We start from the raw sequence: 16,594 nt of genomic DNA, 5'->3' as shown, positions 1-16,594 counted from the left end.
CACCAGGTGAGCTCACCTGGGCCACCCCACAGCAACAGACTCGTCTGGTTTTTAAACTGGCTTCATCTGAGCCTTGGAGCTAATGTTAGGGTTTATTCTAAACTGAGCGGCACAAATGTGTATGCACAGTACCCTCTAACTCTACCTGATGTCATTTAAAGAAGGACCCTAAAGGTTCAATGCCATGGAGATTTTTGGATGGATAACAAAAGTACCAAAACAAGGACCTGGATGTTTTTGTGACATCTGTGTCTGACGGAAGCTGTGGAGTGAAATTCACAGGTTGTTTTCTTCTAAGTTCGTGAACATAATTACAGAGTTCTCTGTGGAGCTTTCAAGACACGAGGCAGTGCCATATTCCCACAAACCTCCTGCTTTAATCTATTAAAATCTAGATTGCCTAGCCCACATGAAAAATCCTTGCAATGACTATACATTTAATAGTTTAATTCCTTTGTCAGATCTGTACCGTGTCGTACAACTAATACTCGTGTAAAAGACATTTCTGCACCTGTTTCTCATAGTAATGTCCTGAGAATACAGGAAAGCTAGAGATAGAAAAGTAGAGTTCAAATCAATTTTTGGCACATAAAAAAATAATTCTGTGTATTGATTAGCTACTCAGAAAGAATTGACTTAATATTGGCATCATTAACATCTAAGAGCGAGATTCAGAACTCTCTTCAAGCAAAGGCTACATCAAAGAGCTACAACACTGAGTAAAGGTTAGATAAACAACATCAAGCATAAGCAGCTACATTTCCTTGTAACTTGTGCATAACCCAGCATTTTGCAATGTTTCGGAATAATATTGTAACTGTTTAGCCTCAGAAATATAAAAAATTACCTTTTGGGCGCAAGTCGTATGTGAAGTCAATTGTGTCGACTAAAATACAATTTGAACATATTTACATCTTCAAGGTTTTTCTGCGTTTGACTTTGGGATGACAAAACCCACTGAGCTCTCAAAGTATACGTTTTTTCCCCCAACATGTAAGAAGCAGGATTTATTTCTCTGTATAGATCTACAAAACCAGCTTTTCCCTTGCAAACGTTTCCAGTGCAAGTGTGCATTAAGAACAATAACCACGTAGAAAAGCTGCCACAATGGACTGGGAAAAGCTTTGTCTTTGACAGCCACGCTGGAAGCAGTAGTTTCAGTTCTCCATCCTTCCAGAATTTACCAGGCTGAACACTTGTGGCTTTGGTACTTCCACCAGCCGGGGTTGGCACTGGGAGGGCAGGGCAGGGTGAAGATTGTGATCGTGCCCCTTTGTGCCCAGCCTTGCAGAAAAGCCAAGCACTGCAAAAACCCATCCTCATCTGTACCCCGTGCCGGGCGTGGGTTATTCCTCCTCCTCCTCCCCGGGCACGGCCACAGCCCGCTCCGCGATGGCCAAGGGCTCTGCGCAGCCCCCTGCGCCGGCCTCAGACATTCCTCTGCTCTGTCAGGCAGTGAAAATAGCCCCAGCGGGATCAGAGCAGCCCCGGGAAGGAGAGAGGCTCATCCCCAGCCCCGAAAAGCACCGATGGTTTTGGGCGGAGTGATGGGTCACAACGCCGGGAGTGACCCCCACTTACAGCCTCTGACAAATGAACGCCTCTAAAAATTCGCTGGTGCTTTCATACTCTTGTGGGATGCAGGCAGCCTTTGGAAGTGTTCATTAAGGGAGGCACACTCCTGCTCTGGCACTTACACTAAGGGAAGAAAACCACGAGGACGAGCAAAATTAGAAAGCCAAACATCTCTTCCTATTTCCATCCCGGGCACAGGCACGGCCAGCTATTCTTCCCCTATTCAACTTCATACAGAGTGGTCAAGGGTTAAAGTGCTTTAAAAAGAAAAAACATTAAGAAAGGAAAAACATTTTTTTTCCTACAATGAGGAACACTTGAGAAAGGCCCCAAGCACCAGGCTAACAAAGAAAACCTTCCTGAAGAAGGAGGCCCTCACTACTGCATTCAGGTTCGGATTTTGCATTCACTTTCTTCGCCAATTAAACATATTTAAATAAAATTATTCAATCCCACTGTGGCTTCCAGGCCACATTAAGGTAGTAGCATTCTCCTTAATTATACTCCTTTTCACATCTTTAAAAACCCTTTCAATGTTTACTTGAAAAGCTAATTGCTGACAGCAAGAAAGAGCATACATGTGATCCTTTACAATCCTGGGGTAGAGAGAGAGTATTGTCCATTCCCCAGCCCAGTTCCTACAGCTCCAGCATCCTCCTGGAGCCCCGGGGATGCACAGCCAGACACAAACCTGGAGAACAGGGGCTCGGGAGGGGACAGACACAAACCTGGAGAACAGGGGCTCGGGAGGACACAGACACAAACCTGGAGAACAGGGGCTCGGGAGGACACAGACACAAACCTGGAGAACAGGGGCTCGGGAGGGGACAGACACAAACCTGGAGAACAGGGGCTCGGGAGGGGACAGACACAAACCTGGAGAACAGGGGCTCGGGAGGGGACAGACACAAACCTGGAGAACAGGGGCTCGGGAGGGGACAGACACAAACCTGGAGAACAGGGGCTCGGGAGGACACAGACACAAACCTGGAGAACAGGGGCTCGGGAGGACACAGACACAAACCTGGAGAACAGGGGCTCGGGAGGACACAGACACAAACCTGGAGAACGGGAGGGTCGGGAGGGGACAGACACAAACCTGGAGAACGGGAGGGTCAGGAGGACACAGACACAAACCTGGAGAACGGGAGGGTCAGGAGGACACAGACACAAACCTGGAGAACAGGGGCTCGGGAGGCACCTCACTGCCCTCCACAGCTCCCTGGCAGGAGGGCAGAGTGGCTGTCCCCACAGACACCAGGAACAGCCTCCAGCCGCCCCAGGGCAGGTTTAGGCTGGCTATATTTCTATCTGTATTTCACTTAGGGGCTGTCCGGCCCTGCACTGGGCAGTGGTGCAGTCCCCATCCCCGGACGGATTTAAAAGCTGTGGGGATGTGGCGCTTGGGGACACGGGGCGGTGGGGGAACGGCTGAACACAGCCATCACAAAGGACTTTTCCAACCTAAACAATTCCATGACTGTGTGTACGTTATCCGTCTCATACACCTTCCCGAAGACACTGTGGCCTGGGGGATGCAAAGGGAAACACAGGATTTTTCCAGGGTTGAAAAGGCACCAGAAAACAGATTTATACAGAGAATTCCTGATTAAAACTCCAACACGGATTTTTAACTACAAGACTTACAGTTTCCTAATTGCTGTTTAAGTTTAGCTTGTGGATGACACAAGATGTCCACATTCCAGAAGTACAGTCTAAGACAAATCTTTACTTTGGTACTCCAAAAATCATGAAGCAACTTTAGAAAAATCTTACACAGTGTTAAAGTCATGCTCAAAAATATCTCCAAGCTATCAGCGCAGTTTCTCAAGTATTTACAAGCCTGAAGTGACTGTCCCATTGACCAGAGCAATTTACATTTTCTGTGTTGAGACCACCACATTTCTATTTTTAAGCCAAGTACAGATGGCACAGAGAGTGCAAATCAAACTTCCACCATAAACATTTTCTATTGATCGTTTTCCGTAAAACAAAGTTCGAAAGCGGAAAAATGCGTAAAAGAGAGAAATTAAATCGGGTCCAGTTCTATCTTTATAGCGATTACCAAGATAGACTTAGAGATGACAGAGCCACAGCAATTAAATCCATATCACAGAAACGTTTCTAATTTTAACAAAAAGTTGTGAAATCCAGCTTAGCAGTAACTTGGAAGGCAAACTCTGAGGAAAGGCACTGCAGGGTTTACCCAGAGGGGAGGGGAGGAAGGAGCTGAGCTAAAAGGAGCAGCAGCCACCTCCCCCAGAACAGTTTATTAAAGCAAGAACCCTGGCATCAAAGCACACGATAAATAATTAACATGCAATGCCTTTGTGATAAGGCACTGAACTTGAGCTTTCTCCTAAGGTAAATGATTTGTAAATGCAAATTTGTCCAGCTGCTCTTTTCCGGCATCAAAAGCCTGCTCAAAGATAGCATTTATGAGCTATTTTTGGCAAATATTTACACCATCTTAATCAGGTTTTGAGTCATGTGTGTGATCGTTGGTATACAAAAATGCAGGGCAGTTACAGTTACATAAACTAAAGGGTTTGGGGGGGTTTAAAAGTTGTTTTTTGCCGACTGGGTTATTCAAGCTCACTCTTTAATTACCCCGCCTCGTTCACAGTGAGCAGTAACACACCTGCAGAGACCATTCCAGTTCCATCCCTCAATCCATCTTTCCCTTCACATGCAGATCAGAAGGCTTGGAAACAAGTATTGCACTTTTTTATTCTAAAAGCATTTAGGAAATGGCACCTCAAAATGAAATTACATCTGCACAGCCATCACCAAAAGCTGTGTTACAGCCTTGGAAGGGTACAGAAGCAATTACAGCAGGAGCATGGATGTTTCTGATTCCAACTGCTGTAAGTCTGCACAAATGTAACTGTTATTATCATTAAAGGCTGAAGAATGAATTAAATGTGGCTCTGCTTTTACAGTGATAGCCAGTTTGGTCAGCATCTAACACCTGTCTATCAATCTCGAGGAAAACTGCCTGAAGAGGAATTTTCCAGGTGATAAAGTAAACAGTGTTCTTGTTAGCAGAATTTCAAAGCTCTGCTTAAAAAGCTGTAACAGCTTCCTGAAAACAGGAATATTCCTGCTCCTTAGCAGAGGATGGGTAATTGCTCCTTACCCACACAGCACCTCTGGAAGCCCTGGAAGAAGACCAAGTCCTGTTTCTGAAACCACTTATGAGAAAGTTTTAAGGAAACCAGCAGCAACATCCAGGACAGTTCCCTGCCTAGGAGGGGACAGACTAGCACCACCCTACCAGTACCTGAAAGGTACCTAAAACTTCATCGCTTAGAATCACTTCTGGGTTTTGTTCTATGACAAGAGTCACCCAAATAAATTTTCAACCTTTGAGTTACTGATATAAAGCATCCGCTCAACCAATGATCCACTTACTCCACTGAAAGACTGCACAAGTTACAAGAAATTAGATGCCAGCAACATAGGGGGGTTCATTGAATGTGTTGTGATTTGATGTTAAATTCACTAATTCAATCCAGCTTTGAATCCCAAGGGAATCAGAGTGAAGAGGGGGAGTGAACCCAGCTTTGCATTTCATAATGATTCCACAAGGCTCTCTCTCAGTACTACCAGTAGCTGTGAGGCACAAGCTACAATAGCCAGTTACTATTTTATTTTCTTAAATGAACACCATCACCTCCACTCATCGTGCTCATGCACAATAACCAACAGCCCTTCAGCACACAAGTTAAGAATGATAAAGTTACTCACATGACAGGAGCTAAATTAGATTTAAGCAATCGATATGCTCCATATATTAATCTGTAAAAACGGACACAAGCACTTGATAACCTTTCAAAGCCCTCTGCAGAAATGAGGACGTCTTGAATAGGCTAAACTTGGAGAAAACGGTTCTTTAACATCATACAAGACAAAAATAAAGGCAAAAATCTACTTCTTACAGCTCCTTGTTTTAATAAATCAGTAAAGGACATGGTTGAAAATGCTAAAATCATAAAGTCTGCCCAGGATGATGTGAAAGCAAAGATGAAACCCCAAAGCAGAGGCTGAAGCTCTGCCAGGAGCCCTGAGCAGTGGTGCCTCCACAGAAGCTCCACAGCAGTCAACAAACAGCCCAAACCAAATTGCACACAGAGATCAGATCTAGCACAGATACATTTTCAGCTCCTGTGAATGCTGGCCTTTTCCATTTAGACCGATTTCCTCAGTGAAATGAAAAACTGGCAACAACAGCAAAGAAAACAACTGCAAAACGTTACTTTAGAAAACCAACACTTCAGATTTAGGGCTGTTAATGCTTTTACCACGAGCATATGAGATTCCAATTGAGCTGAACCAGGAAAAGCCTTTAACTACCACCACCTAGAATGTGCAATGTCTTGGATCCTGCTTTGGGTGCATCTGATACCTGGTTCTCCTCTTTCCACATTCAGAAGTCAATTCTCCCCTCCAAAAGTCTCAGAGGTGAAATACAAAAACCTCCATTCACATGCTGTGGTGCTGCCCTGCAGATTCTGGCCCCTCAGTTTAGAGCAGACCTACAATATTTACATCACCTACAAGAAATCCTATATATCTGCACTCACAGATGACATTTACACCCAATGGAACTGCCAAGGTTTTCCAGTTGTGCCAACAGGACACTCCACTTTCTGCAGCTACGGTTTGTGTGGGTTTTCTTTCCTCCACATCTCCAAAAAGTGACACAAAAACCACAACACAAGCTGGTTACCAAATCACTGCAGGTATCTCAACCTTCTCTTATCTCATACTATCCAGGTATTTTTCAAAACCTACCATAACTTCAAATAAGGAGATAAGCAAAAAGAATCCATAGCAACAAAAGCACTACAGAACCTAAAATTAAGGCTCTGAAGACCTGAAGTAGGTATGAGCAAACAAGAACATGTGAAGATTTGGATAAATAAGCTATTTTACACTTCAAACAGAAGACAAGCCTTGTCAGATTCCAGAAAAGGAAGCAACTTGGGAAAATGACGGAGGGCTGTCCCACCCAAAATTTGTGGTGCACCCTCTAAGAGCTCTTAATGCTAATGAAAATAGTGCCCTGTAAAATGTATTAAATCTGCTGTTGCAAATGAGTAAGAACAGAGTGCTGTGATCCCAGGAATCCCTGGGACTGTGTGTCCCCTCAGCATACACAAGGCATGGTGCACTGTGCCCTTACAGGGGCTGCCAGAGGTGGCTCCATCAGCCCCATGATTTCAGTTTCTGCATTACCAATATCTCCTTCAGTAAAAAAAGGATTAACCAAGACATTTCAAAACACTTTGTCCCTTAACTGCTCTGCAGAACCACCAAGAACACAGCCAAACAGACCACAGTGCAGGCAGGGAACAGTTTTCCACCTCCTGAGCACCCCTGAGCACCCCACAACATGCAAAGCCCCAGCACTCCACTTCAGAGTTCATTTTTCCCTGAGGAAAACTGAGCAATGTCATCCTGAGCCATTCAATTGGCTGGCATTCTGCTCACTCTGGTGGCCACAGCTAGTTTGGCTGTCAGGAGTGCTCCCCATGTCCCCTCACATCCATATTGTCACACCCTGTGACATCGAAGCTTTTCTGACCAGGTTTCAATGCAGTGCTGTCCTTACAGGACTGCATTATTGATACAGGGATGATTGTGACAGTGCAGGGCCCAAAAAGGCACAGTGCAGCTGTTAAAAATGATAGACTACACAAGACAAGCATCATTAACCCAGGTTCCCTCTGGATTCTGCGAGTGAGTGTCAGGCCTCCATCCTTTTCTGAAACCACAACCGGTTGGGCAGTTTTGCATTTTTTTTTCCCCAAGGCTAAGTATTTTAAGATGAAACCTGTAGCTTTATTCCCACTCGAGAACCAGACAAACAAATGAAATTTCAGCGTGGGAAAAAAAGTTCCAAACCAAAGCAGTAATTAAAGTTGAACTGAGAATTCGTTACCAATCTAAAAATGAACTTTTATGAAACATTTGTTTTTCAATGAATTTGTTAATAAATAGCGCACGCTTTCTGAGAAAGTTTCAGTCTGTAGGTCTGGAATCCATAAGTTGCAATACATAATATTAGAGAGTAAAATGGTGACACAAAACACACAATAATGTTATTTTGCTCACAGTGCTGTTCATACTCCAATCCCTACCCCCAGAGAAAAGCAGTCTGGTTTCCTGGTGGCAGCGTTCCCTGTGCCCATGTCACCCTCTCCCTTCTGCCAGCACGAGTACTGCTGCAGGCACAAGAGCAGGGATCTGATCCAACTCTCTACACCCTCCACAAACACTTCGGAAAGCCAATGGAAGGCCACAGGACCCCCTCACTGCAGTGGCATTGCCAGCTTCAAACACCGAAACCAAACACCAAAATAGGATTAACATTTGGCTACGACTTCATCTCAGCTGCGTCTCCTATCTGCCCAAGCACATTTCTAATGGGAGATCCACAAATCGATAACAAAATACCTGGATTTTCTGCAAGGTGAGCACTGACAGCCCACCACTAAAATCTCCAATCCCAACGGCACTGAAGCGTACTACGAACTGCTGAGGTGTCCTACCACAGCAAAAAATGTTTCTGGATGCAGTTTTCCTTTATTTCCAGGTTTTTATACTGCCTTCCTTGCCTGTTTTCAAACAGGAACATTTGGCTTTATAAATCACTTTTGGAAATATTTCATCATCTTGTTAACACCCAGCTTTCCTCTCTGCTATGCACAACACTACAACAGCCATAATTTCAAGCAATTATTCAGTTAAAAGACGTGGGGGTGTGGCACTTGGGAATATGGCTTAGAGGTGGACTGGGCATTGCTGGGGAAATGGCTGGACTCGATCTTGGAAGGTTTTTCCAACCTAAATGATTCTGTGATTCTTTGATTATTTTTTTTAAAGCAACGTGACCTCTTAAAATTTTGAAGACAAGTTAGGCTTCGCTTCTCAATTTTAAAAGTCACGGCAGGTCTAATGACTTAAATGACTTTTGGCAGCCTGTTCTACTTTGAGAAGGAATATCCAAACACTTCTATTTGTGGCTCTCCCTTCCTCAGTCCAGTTACATTACAAGGTTTCAATGCACGAACCACAGAGTCCTGTTAAGAGGAGATGTTCAGGCTCATTAACTACAGAGGAAAGCCAAGAAAGATGAAGTTTATACAGGGCTTGACTCCATCTCAGCCCAAGTAGAAGCAAGCTGTGGGACAATTACACTGAGAACTAGAGGATGGAAAAAAAAAAAAGCTGGAAGCTGCCTCCAAGTGCTCAAGTCTGTTAGTGATGGCAGTAATACAAAGGTGGCTCTGCCAAAAGGAAGATGAAAGAGGAAGAAACGGGACCAACACAATGATAGCTGGAGCTTTTACTTCCCAGACAATGTAGGGAGCAGCGCTGTGTTATAAATACACAATCTAAAATATAGGAAGATACTGTATCTATTCATAGCATCATATAAACATGAAGACAAACTGAGATTTACCACGGCTCAAAATATCATCCTAAAGTACACAAATAAAGTAAAAGTCTCCCAGAAAAGCACTCATTAAACGGCTGGAAACTCCACGCAGAACAAGAAATAAATGGAAGCTGTAGATAAGCACCATATCAAGTTTAACTTCAATATGTTAATAGGCAAGAAACAGCACTAAGCCTACTCTGGTCCAACACACAGCGTGCTCTGTGCTGCTCACCCCGAGGTCAGCAGCACTGGACACGTGTCACCAGAGTTAAAAACACATCAAACAAGATAAATTCATCAAAGTAGCGTAATAATAACAGCAGACAACTGTGCTGGCTACTGACACATGCTCTGACCCGCTGTCACAAAACTTGACAGCTTCAAGACATCCGAGACAGGCTTCAGACAAAAACAAAGGTAAAATAGATTTGGACTCCATAGATATGAGCTAGAATTAAAACCTCTCATAAGTTACCCAAACTTCTAAGCCAAAAAGGAAGTTAAAAAAACATGAACAGATGGCAAAGTCCAACGGAGCTATACTGATGAAGCACTGAAACCCCTAAAGGTATCAAGTACAGAGGTGCCTAGTAGGAGATGCAAGGTGAAATTTTAAGGGATCAGCAGACAGAAGCACAAAAACATGGGGTCTTAAGGTAATAATAAAACAAAACGTAATAAAAACACAGTAAGATTCATGCCCATATACATAACAATTAAAATCTGATCTAACTACAAAAGACTGTAGTGCACAAATTCCTTGAGCAGACAGATGAATGAGTGGGTAATCTGATCACAAAACAGCTATTTTACTTTTAAAAGAGCTCCAGACAAAACTGTGTGACTAGAAGATACCAAAAATTATCACCAAGCTGCCACGCTCTGATGAGACCAAAAAGAACTGAATCATCAAAATCCACACCACCAACAACAGTCCACCCTGTGAGCCAAAACCTCTGCAATGCACTAAAGAAAAGAAGATCAATAGATTAAAATGTGCAAATGAAGAAATTCAGGCTAAGCAGAACATCTGAATTTCTTCAGTGGTAACCAGCACCAAGCCAGCTGCACAAACAGCTCCAAAGCAAAGAAAATTCACAGCTAACATATGCAGAATAACACATTTTGAGGGAGGAAAAAGCTCTCTCTATTGTACAATTCAGTTTCTAAATCAACTTAGAACGAGATTTCTCACTGGAAAACTATGAGAACTGGAATGTCAGAGGAATAGGAAAATAAAACATTGTTACACGACTAAATGACCAGTACATTCCTTCCCAAAAATGCCATACTCAGTCCTGGTCATATCAAAACAGCAAACTCAAAACTGAACCAGGAAAGTTCAGAGACTGGCAACGAAAATCAGTGATGCCATAAAAAAAAAAATACCTCAGTTTATGTATTTGGACTCCAGTGAGTTCCCAACGTGAGCAGTCCTGTCTGAACAGCATCTTTAGGGATTTAACTGTGATTTTTCCCTACTAATACACCCAATCCCAAAACATTCAGAAGCAACAAGTGAAGTGATAAGTTTAGTGCTGATGTAAAACAAAAAAAAATTTCCCTTAATTTATTACTTTTTATTAAAATTAAATATATTCTCCTTTTGCACAAATCAAACAGCTTGTGGTTGTTACACACTCCAGGGAATTACCCGAAATCCCAAGAAAGTTTAATGACAGAACATTCCAATTCCTTCACTGCCTTTGGTAAGGGCAGCTTTAATGAGGAAAAAAAAATATTTTAACTGATGCAAAAAGGATTTATCATAAACTGATAGTCTGCTTATTTTGGAAAACTAAGATGCTCCTCTGCATGAACACTAAATGGTAAAAACCCTGGAAATTAAAGCACCTAAGAGACCACATAAAGCAGGCTTTCCTACCAAACCCTGCAACTGTACACATACAAATCAGGCTTATCTCTTTATGTGGAATTAATCAGGATTACCACTTTCATCTTGGCAATTTCACTGGAGGACGAAATCAATAGCACCCAATCAGTAAAATATGACTGCTTCCACTGCGCCGAGGCATTTTCTCTATTAAGAACTATTCTGCCTTTTTAAAAAATCAATAGCCTCAGGCATTATGTTTCCATACTGGAGGCCCAGAGGTGTATTCTGGCAGGACAATCCAAGCAGCAGCCCGGTGGTGGAGGCAGCTCTCCCCTCTCAGCCCAGAGAAGCAAACACAGCCCTGTGCACCCCCAGACATTCCCAAACACACCAAGACTTGGGAGCTCTCAGAGGCTGAACACCTAGTCCACAACCCCCAGAGGAAGGTAAAAAACCCTTCTGGATCCAGCATGGAAGCTGCAGCCACTGAAAACCCTGCAAATCAGCTAAACAGAGGTGGAGTTTCCCTTCCACCAAGTGACATCTCAACATTAGCGCTGATTCCCTATGGAAAACCAGCACTAATTAGTTACTAACAATAACTCCAGTTCTACCTCCTCACAGGCAATGCAAAGTGAAACTTTAAACGTCCTGCATCTACAAAATCACTGCACGTTTAGGAAAGTTGGCTACAAACACTGGCACACCTTTTACACACCAAATTATCTCCATGAAACTGGTGATGATAATGACATTCACTTTCACACCTCCTGCCAGGCTCGGGCTGATGTTGCCCAAGTGAAATGTTCTTACAGCTTGAAAACTTAAGGAGAATATTGCACTGCTCTTTGTGTAGCTCTCCTAAACTCCCACTTCATTTCCTCACTCGTTTATTATCACTCTCCTTCTTTTGGCCATGCAACCAACTCCAGCTAGGTGCCTACAGAGTCTTCAGACTTCTCTGACAATCTCTGGCTGAAGGTTAACATCGTGTAAATCACAAGGGCATTTTATCTTCAGGAACAACCAAATCCTTTTATTTGTATAAGGAAATATCTACCATATGTAACTTCCTTACTTGCACTGATAAGTTAGCACAAGGTAACTAAGCCAAGCTTTCTTTCTTTTTTTTTATGACACTTTTTGTTTGCTGCTTTTCACCGCGATGAACATTAGGCACAGGTGTGTACACAGCTGACAACTCTGAAACTGAAGTGTTAGTTTATTAGGAAAGCTTCCTAAGCCAGTCAAGTCATTTTCTTAGATGACTAATAAACACGCACTGCAAAAGCCATATGCAACCTGTCCCTATGGGACGGGAATATCAAGCAGGGAAACCGGTGCTTAACTGACTCGGGACGTAACCGAGACCTGAATATTTCTGCTCTATTTTTAACTTGCGATATAATTAGAAATAATCAAGCAGCGCACACAAAACAGAAACAAATGATGACCTGCTGTTTCTAGGGAGCCCAGCTGATCTGTGCTGCCATCCTTAGCTTTCCATACCCCCCATCAGAGCCCAGGAGGAGCATCCCTGCCACCAGCACCTGGATGCAGTTCCCAACTTGCTGCTCACAGACCCCCTCAGTTCTGGGCTCCTCCTGCAGCTCCAGGCCCACCAACTGCTAATTCTGCTCCATTGGGACAGCCCAGACCAGCAGTTTGTCCTCTAAAAACAAAAAACATATCCATTCCAAGGACTTCAAGCATACCAGGGAGAGACAGAACAAATTTCCTGCTTCTGAATAATCTCATTTGCAACCTTAATGGTGTATACGGGCTATCACAGCTTTCCTATTAAAAATTAAGTGACACCAGCTTCATTTTTATTTCTAATAATGCAATCTGTATAGATCCAAGTTTTTATGCCCATCTCAACTCAGTTACAAACAGTTAGAGGAGGCAGGATTTAGCTTAATTTGATGCTTCTTCCTGATTTGTTTTATTCCCTCAGCTAAGTGAAATGTTGTCCCAATTCTAAAATCAGCAGCTCATCTCGCCTTATCTGCAGAGCAACCAGCTAGACTGGAAAACACACTAATGTCTGCAGATACACAAATAAATGAAGTTATACAGTTTTCTCCTAAAACAATTCAGCTGCACTGTTTTCTTCTTCAGAGAGCCACGAAGAGCTATTTATAAAGAGGATCAAATGTCCCTCCAACACACATGACTCCATACAAAGAGTATGGGCTTCCAAATCTGCAACTTCTGCTCATTTATGGCACTTTTACCCACACCAAAATGCCAGCGTGGTGGGGTTTTTTTGCATTTAAACCCCCTGTTCTGCACATAGCAAGCAGCACTTCAGCCTTGACAGGGACAGCTGTGAGTCCCACAGCTAAAGCTCCACCTGGACCTACAAATCTGGTGTTGCTTTGCCTCTCCAGCCCTCAGCATCAGCCTAAGGAGGCTCTTCCCAGCATCCTGAAGAGGTCAAGCTTCACCCAGAGCATGGAACACAAGACACTACCATCCTCACATCTAAACTCCACGGGGAGGACTTTCATGTCATGGAACATCTGCACCCATCTCCCTCTCCTGTGAGCACCTGCCCGTATAAAAGTACGTGGAACGTCCTGTATTTAAGAAAAACTTAGTTTTTAGCAGTTAGATGGAAAATAGTGTGGATTAAAATGAAGTTCATCCACTACACATGAAGCATCTCCTCTTTATCGAGACGAAGCACTAAGAGAGCCTTTCTACCTTTGCTCTAAGTGACGGGGACAAACACCCAGGGAAATCCCAGTCCTCCCCAGGGATCCCACAGGACAGCAGCCATGGACACAGCATAAAAACACCTTCCACAATAGAGAGAGAGGAGAGGAGGAGCTCACCAGAACTTCCAAGATTTCCACAACCATACTCCTAAATTCCTGCTCCAATAAACAGCTCCAATGAAGGTTTTATTCCATACCATCTCAGCACATCACTCCCCCTCTGCAGACTCACATATTTGGCTCCAACAGAGAGAATTTCACCCACTCATTTGATTTCCTCAAACCATAAAGGATTATTTTAAACTAGCAAAAAGCAACTAACACAACCATAAGACCACTGAGCTGTCAGGAGAGCAGAAATATCAGAAAAGAATCACCACGTGGCAAGATTTTACACATTACAAAGTAACTTATTTGTTACATATATTCCGCAGATTTTCGAGTCAAACTGCAACATTTTTCAAAAGAAAAAAAAAAAAATCTGCTTCAGCCCCGGAGTCTGCAAAGCTTGCATTGTGTAAAAGGATAAATAAAAATATTCCCTGTCAACAGGAGTCAGCACACATGGCTCCATCAGTGGTGTCCAAGATGAGAACCACAGTGGAAGATCCTACCTAATGCAATTCAAAACACAACCACAGCATTTAATGTCAGAATTTAACCATTCTCGCTTTCCCAAATTGCTAACAAGTTGCTAAAAAACACTCAGTTGACTATCAGTTTTTCCATATTCCACTTGCACAGAGCTCTCCCACTTAAAATATCAGGATTCAATCAATCTACAGGGATTTTTCTTTTTTTAATCCCAGCACTCAGCATTCAAGACCAGATTTTCTTTCAAGCTTCCTACAAGCTTATTGCTGGCAAGAAAGAAATAAAGAAGTTACTTTGGAAAGCCAGTATTTGGCATAACGAGCAGATAACATCGCTGCAAAGCTAAGGAGGCTTCTGCGGTATTAATGGTCTCATGCAAGGGCTTTGGAGAGAGCCTTCTCCTGCCTCACCTGGGCGAGATTACGCGTTCCGTAGCCTATAAAGAACCAGGATTCAATCACAGACCATTAAAGACAACAATGGTAAAAGGTGTGAGAACTACCGCGGCTGAAGCGCTGCCAGACCGCTCATTTCTGGGCTACTGCGGCAGTTCCCAGGCAAGTTCTGGTCTCTCCACAGGTTGCCGGTACCGAGCCCGAGCCGCTGCCGGCACTCCTCCCGGGCCGGAGCGGGGTGCCCGGCTCCCCCCATCACCGACCCGCCAGCCCCACACCGCCCAGCTGTGCCCCCGGCCCTCAGCAGCGAGCTGCAAACCCACCGCCCCCGGAGCGCCCGGCTCCGCTCCGGGCGGCGGCGAGCCGGGAGCACAGGTGGGCGAAGCGCTCAGCGCTCCCACAGACGGGCTCCAGGTGTCCCTTGGTGGCGGGGAGGCACGGCCTGGCCGCCCGAGGCTGGCGGTACCCGCCCGGGGAGCGGAGGCGGCTCAGCCCCCGGCACCGCTCGCCCCGCCGCCCCCGGGACCCCTCCGCGCCCTTACCCGTGAGGAGGCTCCGGGAGTCGCTCCGCGCCGCGGCGCCGGCCGGTGAGGGCTGAGCGAAGAGAAGGGCGATGCACAGGGAGCCGAGGAGCCGCCGGGCTCTCCGCGCCGCCATCGCTCCACTCCCCGCGCCCGGCAGCCGGGCTGCACCCAGCGCCAGCCCCTCCCCCGGGGGGGCTCCTCCCGCCTTCCTTCCCCACCGGGCGGGCTGCGCGGAGGCGGCGGAGGGAGAGCGGCGGGCGGGCGGAGCGGCCGCGCTCCCTCCCTCACTCCATGGCGGGCCGAGCTCCGCCGCTCGCTCGCTCCGTCCCTCCCTCCGCACGGAGCCGCGGGGCGCGCGCCGCCTCCCGCCCGCCCCCGCCCCGCGCATGCGCGCGCCCCTCCCCTCCCGCCCCCGACCCCCGCGCCAGGTGTGCGCGCGCCCGCCCCCCCCGTGCGCGCCACCGCGCCTGCGCGCGGAGGGGCGGGGCCGCCGCCCTCCCCTGAGGGGCGCCGTGTGCCCCCTCCCTCCCCTCAGGCCGGCGGTGCGGAGAGTTCGTGGGCTTTAACGCGAGAAATCCGTGTTTTTCCCTCTCCGCGACCAGCCCAGCTTTGGGTGCGGGAGCTGCGCGTTTTCCACGCGTAAAACCACGGAAAGCCGCACGGTTCGGCAGCAATCCGGGTATCCCCGCTATGTGGCCAGCCGGAGGGTGTGGGAAGAAGGAGCCCTGCTCTGCCGTGGTGTTGGCGGCCAGCCGCCGAGAAACCCGAAATCGAACTAAACGTAGAAAAATAACTTGCGGAAACTTGTTGTTTTGGGCAGCAACTCTACTGCTCTCTTCGGGATGTCGCCTTTCCCGGTAAACAGGCTTCCCAAAGATAAATAACGTGAAGAAAAGGCCAGACATGCTCCGAAAAGGCAAATGCAATGTATTTTCCTCCTCCTGAGGGTAATTAGTTTTATACAGCATTTGCCATTCAAATCCAAATCCCTGGAATGCCGCATCGTTACCAGCCCGTTCCACCCCTACTGCCGGATCCAGTGTCCTTACAAAGGACACAATAAAACCTATAAATATACATTCCTCCTTCATTAATCGTATAGAGTGTACCCCGATATTTTTTCCATCTCAGCTTGCTACCCGCTAAATTATATTTTTACAAGGCACACGGTGTCCTTGCTCATTTTATTATTGACTAATTGAATCGTCTCTTTCAGGACATAAATTACACGGGACTAGGACTGGAGGTAACCAGGAGAGAACCAGACCCCTGGGGCACGTGAAACAAGGTACAGCCCTTGCAAAACATTTTAAAACTACTTTTAAATCATTTGTCCCAAAAAAACCCACAGGCTTTTATGCTGGTTGCGGGACTCCCATTAAGGAAAGTTTCCCTTGATAATCTCGGTGTGTGTGTGTGTGTGGCAAGGGTGTCCCTCTCGTTGGAGGCAGCTCTCTATTGCCGTGAAATTCCTCTTGATCCAGCGGGATTTGCAG

At 45.6% G+C, this 16,594-nt stretch overlaps 1 protein-coding gene across 7 annotated transcripts in view; it reads right to left on the bottom strand.

Annotated features, from left to right (window-relative positions):
- NEO1 (neogenin 1) overlaps positions 1-15,451 on the bottom strand; it is a 174,528-nt gene extending 159,077 nt beyond the window's left edge. For all 7 annotated transcript variants that reach the window (XM_066328684.1, XM_066328689.1, XM_066328685.1 and 4 more), the window contains exon 1: positions 15,117-15,451. In XM_066328684.1, the coding sequence (XP_066184781.1) occupies positions 15,117-15,231 (115 nt within the window). In that variant the 5' untranslated portion in view covers positions 15,232-15,451. The remainder of the gene's footprint in view (positions 1-15,116) is intronic.
- Positions 15,452-16,594: the final 1,143 nt, after the last annotated feature.

The sequence above is a fragment of the Sylvia atricapilla genome, chromosome 13 (assembly GCF_009819655.1).
Source record: "Sylvia atricapilla isolate bSylAtr1 chromosome 13, bSylAtr1.pri, whole genome shotgun sequence".
Lineage (NCBI taxonomy): Eukaryota > Metazoa > Chordata > Aves > Passeriformes > Sylviidae > Sylvia > Sylvia atricapilla.
This window is presented reverse-complemented; position numbering and strand designations above follow the sequence as displayed.